The sequence below is a fragment of the Lissotriton helveticus genome, chromosome 5_1 (genome assembly GCF_964261635.1).
Source record: "Lissotriton helveticus chromosome 5_1, aLisHel1.1, whole genome shotgun sequence".
NCBI lineage: Eukaryota > Metazoa > Chordata > Amphibia > Caudata > Salamandridae > Lissotriton > Lissotriton helveticus.
The window spans coordinates 455541687-455560334 of record NC_136065.1 but is presented as its reverse complement, the minus strand read 5'-3'; the positions used below and the strand labels follow the sequence as shown (position 1 = coordinate 455560334).

The window sequence follows — 18648 nt, the reverse complement described above, 5'->3', positions numbered from 1 at the left end:
CAAACATGCTATTTTATTCAGGGAGAACTCTTTATCTATTGCTTACAAATTAACAGTAGCAATGGGCAACAAACAAATGGAAGTTTTTTTCACTCGTTTAGCAGTTTCAGATTTTCCAGGTATTGTCCTAAATGAGGGATCTCATATTTTATCTACAGTGTCCTCATTTTAGGTAGCTCCTATTTCAGGTTTCTCTTTTCATGAATTCCCTCCTTTTCTTGAGGTGTATTTTTGTCAGAATTCTTTAGATTTGCCAACTCAATTTACAAGGTGTCTCCATTTAGCAGGAGTCTCATTTTACCCATTGTCTCCATTTACAAGAGTCCCTGTCTACCAGGTATCTCATTGAGCATATACCATTCACCAGACAACTCTAATTATCAGGTGACAATTGCTAGCTGTTTTTATTATTACATCATGTTTTTGCCAGTATCTGAATTTACCCAGGTTCTCTGTGCATCATTGTCCTCTATTTAGTACCTAGTCTAGTTCTTACCGTGTCACAAATCTTGAATGCCTAGGGAAAAAAACACTGTTCAGTTATATAGAATTCTGTCAACAATCACAAAAAAGACCTAGTCCTGGTGGGCAATTTATCTTATGGATCTGTGAACATCTATGGATTGTCAAGAGATCATTCCAGCTACACCTCTAATTCTAGAGATTATTACCATGTTCCAGCCTGTTGCCAAGATAAAAGGTAGCCATTCTCTGATCAACATATAACCAGACAGCACAGGACATACATTCACTAGAAGGACAACATTTGAAAAAAATTGTGAATAGCTAGATGGCACCTCATGGGCGCACCACCAATGGGACCCCTGGTTGGTACTCACCAGGATGGCCCTGTTCTCATCATCGGTGCCACCTAGCTTAACGTAAACGTGTCCGAAACCCAAAGGAAAAAGAGACAGTGAATGGTGCAGTGTACGCAAAACTTATATGTGACAAGGACTAACAACGTTCAACATATAACGAAAAAACTACTGTGCAAACAAGATACAGAAACCTCTTACTCGCATTCTCTTGTTGCAGACAGTAAACACATATACATAAAAAGGAGAGATGCGAATACTACCTATCGATTCGCATTCTGCTTACAGCCGACATGTTTCATTGCCTTGGTCTTTATCAGGCAATTTCTTCAGGGCAAACAATATTGAGCTGCCACTGCCAGAGGCACTGTGCTTTGAGTGCTAGATGGCCAGTTTTTCTTTCATACCATTCAAGAGAAACCACTTTCTAAAATCAAGTCACAACTCCCAAGCGGTGAGTGTGGTCTTTTCTCCCTTTAATACTTTTATCAGTGGAGAATACTCGTTCGGCGTCTTCTCAGCACCGGAGAAGCACAGTGCCTCTGGCAGTGGCAGCTCAATATTGTTTGTAGCGGTTGAATGAATACCTGTTTATGTCTCAACTACGATGTTTGATTGAGTTTGGTAACTGATAGGAACTCCTATTGGAACAAAATGGACAGTCATCAATAATAATGTCTTCAATCTTCACTTAAAACAATGATAGGAACTTAAGTTGGGATAAAAAAAATTCAAAAACGTAATAATGTAATTAGTTCAGTTTATGCTAAAGTTGTATTTCTGATGGTTACACTTTATTGCAGATTCACCACCTTTAGAATAGACCCCAGGTGTCAGATTTGTCTGGAAAAGATGTTCCCAGCAGTAATTTGTTAGCACCATGAGGTGGTGCCATGCAGTTCTAGCTGCAACTCCCCTACTGAACATGACAACAACAGTATATAAAAGGCACCAACCTGTTCTCTGGTGTCTGTTCCTGCTTTTCCATGCCTCATTGACATAATGTGACACTCTCTATTGGTGTTACACAGACAAATATTTTCTCAGCGCCATCAGCACTAGGTCAAATTTCTCCTCCAAAGGTTTCAGGGTTTATGCACTCCATGTTTAATATCAAATCCTCATAATATCTTCATGTGGAGTCTTGGATCTGAATATTGTGCCACAGCCTGTGGTTTGTGTTGCCTGATATGAACACAGCAAAGCTTACCCCTCCTCGTACAGCTAAGTCTCCTGTGAGGAAACAATATCTCAAAAGTCATACCCTCAAAAATCACAAAAAGCCCCATTGAAAGGAAAAGTGTCTCCTTCTTGAAGCTGTATTCCTAAACCCGTCTCAGTCACTGTGCCAAGCTCTTCCTCATCCTTGGAGCTAATTCCAAAAGCGGCAAAATATTTAGATGGAATTTACAGCTATGTTGTTTGACCCCCGCACAGGTCCAGGTTGTGGTTTACCGACATTGCTCTGGTTTCAGCACCATGTTAGGAGTCATTACTGACATTACCCTCAAAGGCATCTGAAATTATCTCCAGGTGGCACAAGAGAAGTTCAGAATGTGTCTTGGAGAACATTCTCTTTCTTGGGCCCACAAATATTCCTTTGCAGAGGAAATATTTGGCTCCAACTGTAGTTCCTTAACCATGGATGATAAAGTCCATGGGCAAATGGAAGATGATAATTCTGAGGCTGATAGTCTACTTCCTCCTGATGAAGGTCTATTCCTTGATTTGCAAAATACCAATTTTTCAGACACCTTCCAAGAAGAGGACATGATTTATCCTTCTGGGGGCTCGATGGGTGGAAGTATCACACATTACCAGGTTGGTGCGTAAAGCTGTAGACACTATGGATTTGAGTTTGCACTCTAAGATGCCTAAGTCTAATATTTTAATGGGCTAAGATGATCTGGTACATCGATCTATTGTCACTCAGCAGTCACCCATTTCTTCCTCTTCTGCACAGGGCAGATCTTGTCTTGCAGCAGGATGGCCAGGTCCTTAACCCCAATTCTAAAACACTACAGCTCTACGGGAGTAGATCGAGTGGCTCCAACTAGAGAACTTTTGCCTCTTTTGCCCCCTTGAAGTTGCAGACATCCCCTTGACTCTAGGAAATCTGCTACAAAATCCATTTATGTGGGTCTCTGTGCAGTGGGAGTCAAAAGGCTAGGAACCATTGAATCATACTTTCTGATCTCCAGCATTTCACACTGTCTCTTGCACAACAATACTGGATGAAGCAATAGTTAAGTGTTACCTGACTGCCCTGGCTCCAAGTCTCTCCCTGATTGGCATTGATAATTAAGGTTTCCTTTAGGTTCAGATTTTCTGGAGGTTTGTTTCCTCCTCCTCATTTCATTGTTCCTCAATGGGATTTTAATCTTGTGTTGACTTCCTGATGGCACCTCCTTTTGAGCCATTTCCCAGTTGTCCAGTTCAACTTCTTACTTTGAAGACAGCATTAGTTTCTAGACCTTCCGCACCTAGGGGGTGAGAATTTTAATGCCCTGTAAGATCGTCTTCCTTACTTGATCAAGGGGGGTTCTTGTCCAAGGTGGTTTCAGCCTTTCATATGACCCAATTTATCAAATTTCCAAACTTATTTTCTATCCCTCATACCACCAAGGAGGAGAAGAGACTGCATAGATTGAATTCTTACATCAACTGCACTCATCCAGATACAGTACATGACCAGTTCTTTGTGGGCTTTGCCAGAGCCAAGAAAGGCTAGGTGGTGACTAAATACAGCCATTGCCCAAGGCATATCAGATCATTAAGATCTAATATGCCTTGGGAAATAAGGCTTTCAGGAGGGCATTTGTGTTGTGCCCACTTCACTAGGACCATACTTACTTCTACAGCTCAGCTAGAGTTGTTCTAGATCTGATATCTGCTGAGTATGCACGTGATTATCCCAGCATATATTTGATAAACATTACTGTCTCATAGCCGAAACAAACAGTGATGGACACTTTGCCAGGGCTGGGCTGCATAATTTCCTTGGTAAAACGGCCCTACTCATTCCCAGTTCCTGGAGGGTATGGCTTTGGGATTTATGCTGAAGATGTGGAATCTGCAGGAAGGTGTATCCATCAGAAGTAAAAGTTACTTACCATTGGTAACAATATTTCTAGTGGATTCATTTCCTTCCTGAATAATCTTGACTGCCTTTCCTACTCTCCCGATAAGTCAGTGAGCAGGAAAAGTCATTATCAATGTGGCACCTTTTATACAATGGAGGCCTCATGTCCAGTGGATGGAGTTGTGAGGTACCACACGGCGCCACCTTAAGGTGCTGGAGAGCTACTTATGGGAAAAGCTTCTCGAGACAAGCGAAACTCCTGAATATTTGGATATTTGCTAATGGTGAGGAATATGCAGAAATATTGTATATCCATGAGAAATATTTTGGTAATGAAGGCAAGTAACTTTTAAATCATTGGCTTTGTTAATAGGCTTTCATTAGTAGGGGTTGTTTCCTGAAGGCAACACCGTATATAAACCACATCATCAGAAGGAGTTATTGCTCATTCAAAATCTCAGCATCAAAATAACGAAACAATGACAAATTCTCAACTAGCGGGCTGATTACGATTCTGTCGGATATGGCTCCGACTATCAGTCGGAGCCATCCCTACCGCATTGTAATGAGCTGGTCAGATTCCTTTCTGGCCAATCCATTAGGATGATGTTGGTCGTAAGGGATTCCTGCGGGTCATTATGACTGACTTCCGTCGGGCTCAGAGAGCCTGTTCACCAGTCAGAATGATTTCAGTAATCCCAAGGGCGGCTCTTTCCGCCCGAGGGATTAAAATGTCAAATTCCTACAGCCTTTCTGTGCAGGCCTTTCCGACACAGAAAGGCTGTAGGAAGTTGACTTGGGGGGTGGGGGGGCCTCCATGAGTGCACGGCATCCAGTTGGGGGGCCCCGCTGTTGATCTCTGCACCACATTGAGGTGCCTGCCACAGGGTGGATGGATGAACTGCACCTCGCCATTTTACAATGAGAACATTCATTCCTATCGAATGCATGCTTTCATTGTAAAGAATAGGAGTGCGACCAAACACTGTTCGGTCACATCCTAATTGGTCGGTCGGGACCGCCGACAGGAGGTTGGTCGAACCCAGTACTGGACTTAAGTCTGCCCGACATTGTAATTATCCCTTAGTCTTTTAAACAGTGTAGAAAGATTAAAGTCTAAAGACTTGATTACGACTGACCAAATAATTCTGTTCCCTGGACAAATCCTGTTTGCACAAGGATGAGAATTATGAGTTGTGTGAACCTTTTCACACCTGGTAATTCTTGAGTTTGATCAATTATATAGGTGCTATTTATCGCACCTAATAAAACCCTGGGTTGTAATAAAAATCAGAAGGCAAAATAAAAGTCAGATTACTTCAAAGTAAAGAGATAGTTCATAAACCATTGATGCTCGTCATGATGGAAAGAAGTAATATGCAAACTGTAATGAAAATTACGAAATCCACTCTGTGTTTCTTCTATGTTCATTGTAGTCTAATTTTCAAGCCAATTATCACAGAAGAATGCTTAAATAAAGGCACTTATATTATACTTTTGGAGCCAATGTATGTCTTGTGCATGGGCCTTTTTGTGGCCAGGCAGAGGGGGACAGAATGCTTATCTATGTCTTATATTTGTGTCACATTTGCTTTGAGTACGTTTGTAATTCTTGCCTGAAGGTCATATGTCTATGGTCATGAATCTTTAATGTTTGTGTGTGCCAATTGCTGGGAACTTGTACTTTGTGTCCTTTCTAAATCCTGTGGAGAACTATAGGGCTAGTTTAGATGTTAGCAGAGAGGGAACTCCTTTGGTACGGCAAAGGAGTTCCCTTCCGCTAAAACAACGGTCCACTCACCCAATTTAAATGAATGCAAGTAGCTCATAGGTTTTACTACCAGTATCTGCCACTGCCATAGTCAAACTTCACTGATGGTCCACCGGAGAAAAGGGTGTCAGAGAATTGGCTATGTGTCTGTCCACCCAGTTAGAATGGGCGAGTGTACAGCTGTTTTTTTATTGTCCGTAACTGCCAGGCAAACCTTGGTGGTAAGCGACAGTAAAAAACAGAAAACCCTTTTTGTTTTTAAAGTAAAAAATTAAATAGTTTGGTGGAAGGCTCTGTGATGTTGATGGAGCCCTGCACCAAACTGTAAAAAGAATTGTCAGGAACCACTGTTGCAGCAGTTAATGCCAATGCTTTAGAAATGACCACCACTTTAGCAGTCATTTCTAAATTTGGCCTGTGATATCTGTCAGTGTGACCAGGGCCGGCTTTAGCGCTGCTGGGCGCCCAGTGCAACAATCATTTTTGGCACCCTCACACCCTAAGACCGCCTCCTCGGATTCCCTCACTACCCCTGGACAAAAGTGCCCCTCATCTCTCCAATCATAAGTTATCACAAAACACAGTATCTCTCCCTGAGGTCAGCGCCCCGTCCAGGCCAGCGCCCCGTGCAGCCGCACCGGTCGCACTGCCCTAAAGCCGGCCCTGAGTGTGACAGAATAATTTCGTACGTCGGCGCTGCTGAGAAGCAGGCCTCCCACTGATGTTTCCATGTTAATCAAGCAGGGGATTGCCCAAGCTGATATTGTATACAATAGTGCCTCTTTGCCTTTTTACATTTCATTGTGTTCATGCTTTACTTTCTATTGTAGACAGAGCCTGACAAGGCACCAGTATTACCTGCAGCTGCGCAAGGAGGTCCTGGAGGAGAGGCTGTACTGCACTGGGGAGTCAGCCCTGCAACTTGCTTCCATTGCCTTACAAGCAGAATGTGGTCCATATGTCCCAGAGGTAAGAGGTGTTACTTAGTTCTCCCATTATGCAGTGGATATTAATGACAGATGCGGAAACTCTTAAAGAAAGAGAATTTGCCATCCCTGGGCTGTTTTCTTTATCCAAAGGAGAACAGAGCATCAAATGATTACTCATTAGTTGGCCTCTCCTGCTCCTGCTACAGCAGCACTGTTCACTTTTTTAACTTTATTTTCTCTTTGTTCATTGATGGCAGGTAGGGAATGCTCAGCAAAACACACAAGATGATGGACGGAATTTTGCACAATGGCAAAACATTCACCCCCAGTGACAGATCTGGGTTCAATCCATCTGTATTTTGCTCACCAAGCCACCCCAGTTCAGACATGGCCATATGCAAATCAGTCTTGACCCCGTGCCTCATGGGAACAGTCCAGTCCGAACTGCCAAGCCATGTCTTCCCTGGACCGGAATTAAGCATCCTAGGACCGGTTTCTGGCTATCAGCCATCTTCAGCCAGGATAGCTTGACTCCAGTGGCTTAGTGAGCACGGGACCCACGTCTGGGCATACCCTTCCCACATAGGGTGAACAGCAAAACACACAAGATGATGGACGGAATGTTGCACAATGGCAAAACATTCATCCCCCAGTCACAGATCTGGGTTTAATCCATCGTTATTTTGCTCACCAAGCCATCCCAGTTCAGACATGGCCATATGCAAATCAGTCTTGACCCCGTGCCTCTTGGGAACAGTCCAGTCCCAACTACCAAGCCATGTTTTCCCTGGACCGGAATTAAGCATCCTAGGACCGGTTTCTGGCTATCAGCCATCTTCAGCCAGGATAGCCTGACTCCAGTGGCTTAGTGAGCACGGGACCCACGTCTGGGCATACCCTTCCCACATAGGGTGAACAGCAAAACACACAAGATGATGGACGGAATGTTTCACAATGGCCAAACATTCACCCCCCGTCACATATCCGGGTTTAATCCATTGTTATTTTGCTCACCAAGCCACCCCAGTTCAGACGTGAGTCCCATGCGGATGTATGACATTACAACGCATGCTTTTACCACGCATGCTTTTACATCGCAGTTTTTACAACGCATACCATTACAACGCATAGCGCTTTGGGGTGCTGGATAGTGAATAGTTTAATTTACTATTCCAACTCCAGTCCCCGTGGACACTAGGGAAGATGTTGGATAGTAAATTAAATCTATTCCCTATCCTAGAGCGCCCCCCAGCGCAATGCGTTGTAATGGTTTGCGTTGTAAAAGTTGCGATGTAAAAGCACTGCGTGGTAAAAGTTGCGTTGTAAAGGATGTTTCCCGTCCCATGCTCTCCACACCTTGGAGGCACAGGGTCAAGGCTGATTTGCATATGGCCCAGTCTGAACTGGGGTGGTGTGGAGTGCAAAAAAATGATGGATTTAGGCACAGATCTCTGTACTGGGGTGAATGTATGACATTGTTGTGCATTCTGTCCATCAACTGTTGTTTTTGCAGGTAGGGAATGCTGTCACCATCCCCTGATTTATATGCCATTGGTTCTGTGTCATGTTTTGTACCCCACTGCTCTGAAATGTTCCTATTGTACTGACACTAATATCATTGTTCATGTTGTATGTGATGTCATCATTAAAGAGCTCCTCCTAGAAGTCACATTTCCTAACTTTTAAAGTTAGCTATTTAATCACGTATTTAACTAGATCGTTGTTCAAACACACTATCATAGTATACAATGGTGAAAAATGCATGCATAGACATTGACCCCTTAAGTGCATGCCTCATGGTGCCAAGGACGGCACAGCCACGTAGCTGGCAGAATAATTCTGAAGTGCATTACTACTATGAAAATGATGATACATCTAAAATTGAATGGTTATCTGTGCCCCACTGCCCCTAAAAGTGGTATTTGCCACTGCATTGGATTGACAGGCATGACCTTTAAAGCACACCCGTTCTCCTGCTTTAATCGATTTAAAAAAACAAATCTTGACTGAGCTTCTTTCTATAACACCTTAACACTGTCATGGAAGAAGGTAGTCTGGAATCTCTAGTAGGAAATATCGAGTTATCAGTATATTGAAGCAAAAATACAGAGAAACAAAATATCAAGGAAATAAGCGCACATAAGTAAGTATAGATTTATTATTGTTCCACATGTGTGTACCTTGAAGATTTATATATTGTAAATATAGATTTATGTGGAGTTAAGTATAGTAAACCTGCACATACTTATCTGTCGATATTTCGGGTTTCAATATTTTAGCTTCTATGTTATGGTAATTCGAGATTTCACACTTGATATTCCATACTTATACCATGGAAGGTAAAATCTTTAGAGGGTTACCTGCCCCGGAAAATAGCTCATGTCCACAAACCCATGGTATATGGTATTGACCATATTCCATCCTTCCTTCATATATCTCGTTTCCAGAACCACTTGATAGATCAACTTCTCAGTAAATTGTGAGAATAGATGTGCTTGATGGTCAGTAGTGGACACAAAGACAGGGTTGAGTTTCTGGGTAGTCTCTTGAATTTTTGGACATGTAGAACAGACAGGTTTGCAGGGACAAAATAATAAAAGCAAATCTCAGCATAAATGTTTGTACAAGTACTAGAGCAACACTGATTCTCTGTTCGAATGTAAGTTTTTCTTTGTTTGTACAACGACCTCGATGCCTCTTCTTGGATCCCTTGGATCCATCCTGAGGGAAGTATTTAATATTTTACCTTTCACTTTATAGTAGGAAAGTGCCGAATTCCGTATATACTGTGTTGACCTGATCCTGTAAGGCAGCTTTGGGACTCACTCGTTATTATTGAAGCGAGATAGGTGAATCTGTTGCTGAATTTCATCTGAACTGCTGCTAGTTTAACGTTTCTCAGATTGTGTATGTCTCATGTTTGTATTCACTTGCAACCAACCTCTTCTCCACCACTTCTCTTTCCACAGGTTCATGGCAGTAACTACTTCCGTCCTGAAGACTATGTGCCCTCCGCGATGCTGGAGAGGCTGAGTGCAGCAGAAGTGTGCGAGGAGCTGAACCGGCTGCACAGGGCTCACTTCCAGCTGCTAGAAGATGAGGCGGAGCTAGAGTTCTTACGGGTAAAGGAAAGAGTTCCTTAGGATCAACATGATGTTTCCAAACAATCTGGATGCAGACAATTTACACCTTTCTGAGGGCCTTTGGAAGTGAGGGCATAGCCGAAGGAGTGAATGTGGAAGTGCATATTAATGAGTGAATAGTTGGGCACTAGGAGCGGATAGGTCAGTGAGCACAGAAATGTGAGTGAGAGTGAAACTGAGTGAGAGTCAGTGTTGGTTTGTAAATGTGTTTTGACAATGAAGTTCAATGAGGGAACAAGAGAAGCTTGGTAGTGAGAGAAAGAAAGACACACATAATTGTTTGCTTCGAATTGCCAAATCCCTTTGATACTTGAAAGGTTTTGCTCAATAATACAATTGATTCTTCCAGAAAATGTAATGAAAGTTTAATCTTAGTTACAGAATTTTACAGCACAGTCCATAGATTTAAGGAATTATAATTGAATATGTTTCTATTAGTTCCCCATATTTAGGGGCATATAGTCCAGGTTTGTGAAAGCAATCCATGTAACTCAAGGTAAAGTTTCCTTATATGTGACACTATATAAATGACATTCTTCCAAGTGACATATATGCAGATATCGTATGATGCAGGAAGTTTCAACATAATACATGATCAGATGTGTTTCTCTCTAGATATGTCAGCAGCTCCCAGAATATGGAGTTCTGTTCCATCGCGTGACCCCAGAGAAGCCAACTAGCACAGGGCAAGTGGCTCTGGGGATCTGCTCCATGGGAATCATTGTATATGAAGTGAAGAATAACTGTCGCATAGTGAGCCAGCGCTATCAGTGGCGGGAAACTGAAAGACTGTCATCTCATGTGAGTGAGGTCACTGACAGTTGCCCTGCTTTGGAAATATCTATCTATCTATCTATCTATCTATCTATCTATCTATCTATCTATCTATCTATCTATCTATCTATCTATCTATCTATCTATCTATCTATCTATCTATCTATCTATCTATCTATCTATCTATCTATCTATCTATCTGTCTGTCTGTCTGTCTGTCTGTCTGTCTGTCTGTCTGTCTGTCTGTCTGTCTGTCTGTCTGTCTGTCTGTCTAATAATTTACATTGTTGAACCTCCCTATTGAATGGTTGCCAGCAGTTTCAAAGCTCTTATTTCACAGAAGTAGCGTTAAGTGTGAATTATTTAAAAAAATTCACAGAGCTGAATTCATTTTCTGGCTATTTATCATCCCTAAACAAATTGATTGATGCTATTAAAACCGCTTTCACAATGGCAGTGCTCATGTTACAACATTAATCAGCACACTTGCCAAGCTCATCCTTGCATTTGTAAGTAAGAACTTATTTAAAACAGCATTATTCTTGATTGCACTTAATCAGTAGGAGCTCAAGCTACTTGTTAAAATAACAAGCACGTGAAGATAATAGTTATGAAACTGACTCACTTCACAAAATATTGAATGCCTCTGTAACATTTATTTATTGCTACCACCACTCTAATCACAATTTCAAAATGTTCCCTTTGGCAGCTAGTTCTGCCTCGTGGAATTTAAAAACGGATATCCTCTTACCACATCTTCATTTTTTTCAGGCCATTCTGACACATTCTCTTGTAGCACTATTTGTAAAAGGCTGATGAACTTTACACCTTTAACCTCCACCCTTCCATATGATCTATTTCAAGCATTTTTGTGAATCGAATTTACCGTGTACCAATTTATCTCTCCATTAATATCTCATTTGTATTTTTGCCAGCACATTACATCAATATTATCTTATTAGGCAAAGCCATATTGTTTAAAATATGTAATAACAGGCCTGCCAAGGCCGGGGATGATCTTAGGTGGGTCTGATCACTGATGTTCTGCAGATGCTCGTGTGATATCTAGGTAATGTAGAGTAGAAACCTGCAGAAGCCAGGAAATGCTTAGCAGTTTTCAGCTGTAACTCTTTTGGCACCTCAGCTGCTCTGAAGACTAATATTAGATCATTGAGTTAATAAAGGTCCTGCCCTGTGAACTGACAGGCCTAGTAGTTCAACTTCAAGCTCTATCTCACCAGCAAGGGATATGCACCTTAATTAATAGGGAGCCCTTCTTCGCCGCACGCAGGCTGCACTTTCACCGGGGACTCCTTCCCCCAACAGCCTTTGCGACTGGAGGCACCAACGTGGTCTTTTCGTGCCCAGAGGGGCATAAAGAGAGCTCAGAGCTCCTGCAGCGTGGGACAAGCACAGGCGCGGCCCAGGCACGCCCGCGCTTGTCCCATGCGGCAGGAGCTCTGAGCTCTCTTTATGAGCCTCTGGGCGCGAAAAGCCCATGCCAAGGTGGGTCTGTCTGCGCCCGCGAGCCGCAGGAAGAGGCAGGGCTGGGCCCACGCTCTCTCAACCAACATCACTTAAGAGGCCTGAGGTGGGTGCCCATATATATCCCCTGAATTCTTAAGAGCGGGTTCTAAGCATTTACTATGGGAAAACACACTGGGACATTGCCTGGGCGCCCCGCCACCATCAGCATTGACAGGATGTTAGAAAGGGTTGTCAGCATTGTGTCTAGCGAAATCGAATGAACTGAGCGACGTTTGTCTCTGGGACGTGAGGCTTTACTGAATGGGTTCTAGCTGGAGGGGCTTTAGTTGACCCTATTTCTGCATCTGCAACTAGCCTTGTATCCACCACCTCACTTCGCACTCCCTTGTGTCTGGGATCTGGTCTCAATAATACAGTTCTTCCTAGTGGGAGCCCAAAGGGAGATGACACCGCTGAGCGGCGGCCAAATAAGGGCACACCAACGAATACTGTAGTTCCAGCGGCTAGGCATAAAAGGAAGCTTGGGAAGCCTGCCTACTCAAAAAAGAAACAACCCATCCATTCCAGTTCATCTCGAACCTGTTTGACCTTGGGGATACAGCCCCCATTGAATGTTAACATCCTGGAGGTTGCGCCAAACAGGAAGCTAAGTTGTTCTATTAGTACTCAGACTGAGGCTAAATTTCCCATACCTGAACATAGTGGCCCTGGGGATACCTTCATCAATATCGTTGTAGACACTGTTTCTGCACGGATCAAAGACCTGACAGACATGAACTTTACCTGCCTATGGAAGTGCCTAGATCTTCTGGACACCCTTATGAATAAGCTGAGCCAACAACAAGAGACAACTCCGACTGTTGCTATCACCCCTGCCTATCGCCCCCCTAAACGGAAGTTAATGTAGAACATGTAGAAGCGTCAGGGAGTGCTTTTTACCTAAGCCTAATGTTGCATCAGAATATCCCCCATCAGTAACGGCGCACTAAACAGGGATGGGACGAAGAAGTAATGGTACGCAGCGTAACAGCCGTGTACTAATGAATGTTTACCGGGCTGGAACTGTTCCAAATATGCCCCTTGCTCTTTTTTCTGAGCCTGTCATCAGCTCAGTCGGTGTGAACTCTAACCTAGGCAGTTCGAGTAGTAATGTGCCTGATACCCTGAGTAAAAATCTCCTTGAGCCTACCATGGAGCAGCATGTTCCTATATCTTGGTGTTACTAGGGGTACCAACTCTTAAGAAAGAACAGGGGGAAACCTGGGACCAACTGCGCAACAAATGTGTGGACTGGCAGTTTAAGGTGTCAAATATGAATGATATCATTATGGTACGTAGAGTGGGGCAAAATATATACAGGGGGACTGCATAGTGAATAACTTTCGCAGACTGTCTACAGTCAAATCACTATTGAAGGCACAGGAGAGTACTTCCACCAACCCCAGGCACATTTGGACACCGCCATTGGGCTACTTTTACAAACAGATTTACTGGCCCCATCAAAAGATCCTCCTTTTTCAATTGGTGGTTTTTAGCATTTTCTGATTTGGACACTTGGGATTGACTGTTGCCACCACTGGAAACCAACGAGGTTGTCCCTATACCTAATGTCCTATTGTATTTACCTGAGCCACTCGATCATGTTGCCGTAATTAAGGTTACCACTGATTCAAAGTTGGAATGTCGCTGGCTTAGAGTCTAAAACAACCGTACGGGATTGGTTAGAATTAGTTCAACAGCAGGACATTCTCATGTTTCAGGAGACCTGGGCCACACGAGATTTATATATTGAAGGGTTTGAATGTTTTAACACTGTTGTCTCAATCCCTAAGCTAGGCCACCCATCTGGTGGTCCCTCGATTTGGCTTAATATTTCTGCGGGAGGTAGAGCTAAGGTCCTACATACAAAAATTGACATATTCCAAGCCCTAATATATAAAAGGGGAGTTTATATTTGTCTACTCAACTTTTATAATAATGATTTTCATTCTGTACCCAATATAAATGTAAAAATGTGTTTGATTTTATTACCACCTTACAACATCGTAATGGATTTGATAACATAGCTGGCATTTGTCTGCGGGGGTGACTTCAATGCCAAGATTCCCAGGGAAAAAAACACACCCATAGGGCCTAGTAGTAGAGTGCATATCTGTAACAGGGACGAGGAACTAATGGATCATCTGCGAAACCACAATCTAATTAATGTCATGGAATTTGCTGCAACATATAATATTAATAACCCTCCTGAGCCAACATTCCAAGGCAGGGGCAGTGCCACTACCATAGATTAAGTTTTTATTTCCCCCACTCTCGAGGATTGCCTATTGAAAGCCAAGGTTGTCCCTACCACCCATGACAACCATAACCCTATTAAAATAGTTCTGAGAATTTCCTCCAAGCCGACATATAAAAATGAGTGTGGTGCGAGGAATCTGATTCCCATTACTGACAATCTAATATTGGTTTGGCGAGGAGTCAGTAACACTGATTTGTCTACAGGACTATAACCCAGAGGTTATTGGCGCCTTTGCTAAACTCTGCGAGGGTATCAAAACTATACTAATTAAACCAATTACGGGATCACAACACAGGCCAAGATGGCTCAACAGCGACTGTTCACTGATTAACAGACAGCTTCATAAGGCACTCTCAACCAACCCCAGATACCATTCTCTTATAAAATCACTAAGGCAAAAGTATAAGTCAGGTATCTCACATAGGAAGGAAGACATAGTGAAAGAATGATGCAATGCCCTTGCACATGCAGCCACTCTAAAGAATGCGAATAGTTTTTGGGTTGTGGTCAAAGACATGAGATCTATGGTACAATCATTGACCCGATAAGTTGCAACATAACTACTGAGGCACGGGAAGCTCATTTCTCTAGGATTTATACAGCCCCAACACATAATGTGGATCCTTTTGAGCACCAGGTCCCCAATGGGATCCCAATATCTTTATTCAAAGTTGAGGAAGCCATTCAATAGAGCTTGGGCAACAAAGCTCCTGGACCTGATGGGTTGCCCATTGATCTTATTAAGTCCAAGCCGGATTTTTGGGCGCCACTTTTAATAAATGTTTTTAACAACCTAACTTATGCCCCGCTACCAAGTACTTGGTCAACTAGTATTATTGTCTGGATTTTTTAAAAAGGGTGTCCGCTCCCAACCAAGTTGTTATAGACCAATTTCCCTATAGACAATACTTTGAAAATCTTAGGGAGGCTCTTATACAATAAGACCAAAATATGGACCGAGGAAGATTGCCTCTTAAAACCATGCCGGTTAGGATTTAGGAGTAAAATAGGTACAATTGAACAGTGCCTAAATCTTAATCTAGTTATTGGAAAGTATACTATAGCCTAGCGATCCCCTATATACCTGGCTTTTATGGACCTCACCTCAGCTTTTAATTTTGTAAATCGGTCACTTTTATGGTCCACCCTTTCAGAATATGGTTTAGACGATGTTTTAGTTTATTTTTTAGCCTACCTGCACAAGGATCTGAAAGCTCTGGTGAGGATTAATAAGGGGGGGAGGTTTCAAATAACATCAGAGTTTGCAGAGGGGTCCAGCAGGGGTGTGTCCTGGCCCCTCTTCTTTTCATCCTATACATCAATGACCTTCATAAATCATTGATAGCACTCAGCATCAATGTCTCTAGAATCAATGGCAATACACTCCCCTCCCTATTTTACGCCGACGAAGCGGTCATAATGAGCTGCACACCGAATGCCCTACATATCCTAGTGCAGGGTTTTGTGTATTTTATGGCTAGTTTAGATTTATGCACTCATTTTGAAAAATCATTTATTATGGCTTGTGGGCTGAAAAAGTATCTCTTAAATTCCATTACTGTGGACAATCAAAGTTTACAACGCACTTGCACTTTTCCTTACCTGGGGCTGGTCTTTGCTGCTGATGGTTTCTGGGCTGACCATGTGGCGCATAGTAGGAACAAGTTTCTAAGGCTACTAACTCGATTTTTGGTCTCCCCCAGCCAAAAAGGACAGGGTGTAATTTTAGCAATTATGAAAATGTTTAAATCCCAGTGCAGCCTAACAGCAACATATGGTGCAGAGGTCTGGGGTTTCACAAAGAGCAATAGCATTCAGCATGAAGAAAATAGATTTTGTTGAAAACTCTTGGGAGCACCGAAATCTGCATCACAATATGTCTGTCATAGTGAACTGAAATTGCATTACATTGAGGATTATATAAAGGCTCGACCATTCAAAAAGGGGGACCCCTACCAGCTGATACTAGGCAGATAGCACAGGGGACTAAAGTACAAACAACCAAGCAAAAAAACTACTGCCTAGAATTCACAATACTACGGGCCCCAAACTGGGGTCCCACGAATTTTAGTCGTTAACTGAAGCTGACCCTGACATATAGATTATGCCATAAGACCACAGACAAATATAGAGAAAATAGCAATTTTTATTATTTCCATAATATCAAAAAAGGTTAAAACAGTCTACACATATCTCATAAATAGGCTTCATCAATATCCAAAAGTTGTCCCATTCACCACTACATTCATTCTAACAGTCACATTCACAGTCACACAGTCACAGTCACAACGAGTAATATTCGTGGGACCCCAGTTTGGGGCCCATAGTATTGTGAATTCTAGGCAGTAGCTTTTTTTGCTTGGTTATATAAAGGTTCACCCTGCTCTATTTTGGCTAGCAATTTGGAAAAACCCAGCAGTGTCTCTCACTATAGAGATTATAGGAGATTGCTCAAGTGTGAGAAGGGAAGGGAAATACCTTGGCTTGTCGCCGTGAGTGAGAGTTTAAGTAGTGTCAACCATGAACAGATCTTCTCAAATCCAACTGAAATAGATAGTATGAATAAAAAAGACCTTCAGTCGGCCCGGTACACATATTATAGTAAAGCAAGACACAAAAGGGAGGTCAAGAAAACAACTGTTCTAACCTACATGTCTATCGAGGATGTCTCATTTATGCCATCTAGTTATCTTTTAAAACCAATAGGCTGCTGGGAGAGGGGACTCCTCTTTCGTTTAAGGACAGGCACAGTAAAAAGTTTACTCTGTTTCCCCCTTAGGGTATAATGCTAATTTAGTTTATCTGCCATGCTCATGTGACGGCCGGAGTGGGAAAACAATACTCCATTTTTTATTCTTCGGTAGATATTAAATAAAATACAAAACATTTCTTTTGATACTGTTTTTAAAACAAAAACTCTTGCCTGTCCATCGTGAAGCTGCTTACATGAAAATTCTTAAATTGGAAGATGATGAATTAGTTCTCCACGTAGGCTTCTTTTTTAAAGTGGCAGTACGGGCCCGTAATACAATGTGTGCTCTATGTAGGAGTGTTTTTACTGAATTAATATTCATACTGTCATTATGATTACCATGGAACTAAGCGGACACTCTCTGTTGACTTGCTTTTATTTTTCACAATGATCATGAACGGCATAAATTAAAAGGGCATTAATTGGAAGACTGCTCTATCTGTTCACAAAATTTATGAAGTGTTTTTATTGTATTTGTTTTTATTGTCTGCATGATTAACAAGATTCGTGTATTTCCATGCCCCTATGTGACCTGTGGTTTTATGGATATACTTTTATTCAAATAAAGATTTTTTTTTGTTTTTTTTATTTAAGTTTGGTTCAGACATATATATAACATAAGCAGATTCGTATGCGAAAACTGCACAGCATATTACAAAGTTGTGTCATTACATGAATTTCTATAACACCAGTAAATTATAGAGGTCTAGTACATTGCTCGGTGCGTCCTGTTCGTTTTAAGAATATCTCCTTATACATTAAAATAATTTACATGGTTATGATGACTGGACCATTGCAGCTGCAGGTGCGAGCTTAGCAGGCCTAGGGATTTTTGGGCACCTTAGCCAGAGGGAAGGGTGTGGCAGCCCCTAACCATACCACGTGTTACGAGATAGGTGACCTCCATATATGTAAGGGTAGTTTGCGCAATATGGTGGGTACTTAAGCAGCAATTGGGGCGATCTTGGTGAGGTTACAGCTAGCACTGGCCTAGGGTCATCTGGGAGAGCCTCGCTTTTCCCTCTAAGCCAGGTTGTGAAGGGTTCCCTTCGGGCGAGATGCCATTGGCATAAGTTCCCAGAATACTGCTAACGGCTCCTGACAATAAGCTTTGTGTTGTACATAGACTTTGTCTCTTTCCCATGGGTTTGTATTTCCTTGTTACTCTCTTGATGTCACAGTAATATTCCCTAGTGACATCATAGAATACTGGGGGTTTTGCTTGAGCCTAGTGACAGTTGAAGGCAGGCTGAGTGACAAGGAGGTCACTTTGCATCTATTTGTTCTTTTCCCTAAAGAAAGGAGATATGTTGTACATGGACTTTGTCTCCTTTCCCAGGTTTGTACTTCCTTGTTAATCACTTGATGTCACTGAGAGTTTACCCAGTGACATCATAGAATGTTAGGGGTTTTGCCTTAGCCTACAGACAGTTGGAGGCAGGCTGAATGACAAGGCAGTCACTCCTGGTGGGGTCTCTTAATTACCATCATAAGAATTGGACCTGTAACTACCTTGAATAAAGCAACCATAAATATACCTATGACTCAAGAACATCTTTTATATACCACACTTTGTCTTGCACCCACGCAGC

At 42.3% G+C, this 18648-nt stretch overlaps 1 protein-coding gene across 1 annotated transcript in view; it reads left to right on the top strand.

Annotated features, from left to right (window-relative positions):
• Positions 1 to 18648, top strand: part of FRMPD2 (FERM and PDZ domain containing 2) — a 446136-nt gene that overhangs the window by 91512 nt on the left and 335976 nt on the right. The window contains exons 11-13 of the mRNA XM_078640972.1: positions 6502 to 6640; positions 9570 to 9722; positions 10359 to 10544. Coding sequence (XP_078497098.1) covers positions 6502 to 6640; positions 9570 to 9722; positions 10359 to 10544 — 478 coding nt within the window. The remainder of the gene's footprint in view (positions 1 to 6501; positions 6641 to 9569; positions 9723 to 10358; positions 10545 to 18648) is intronic.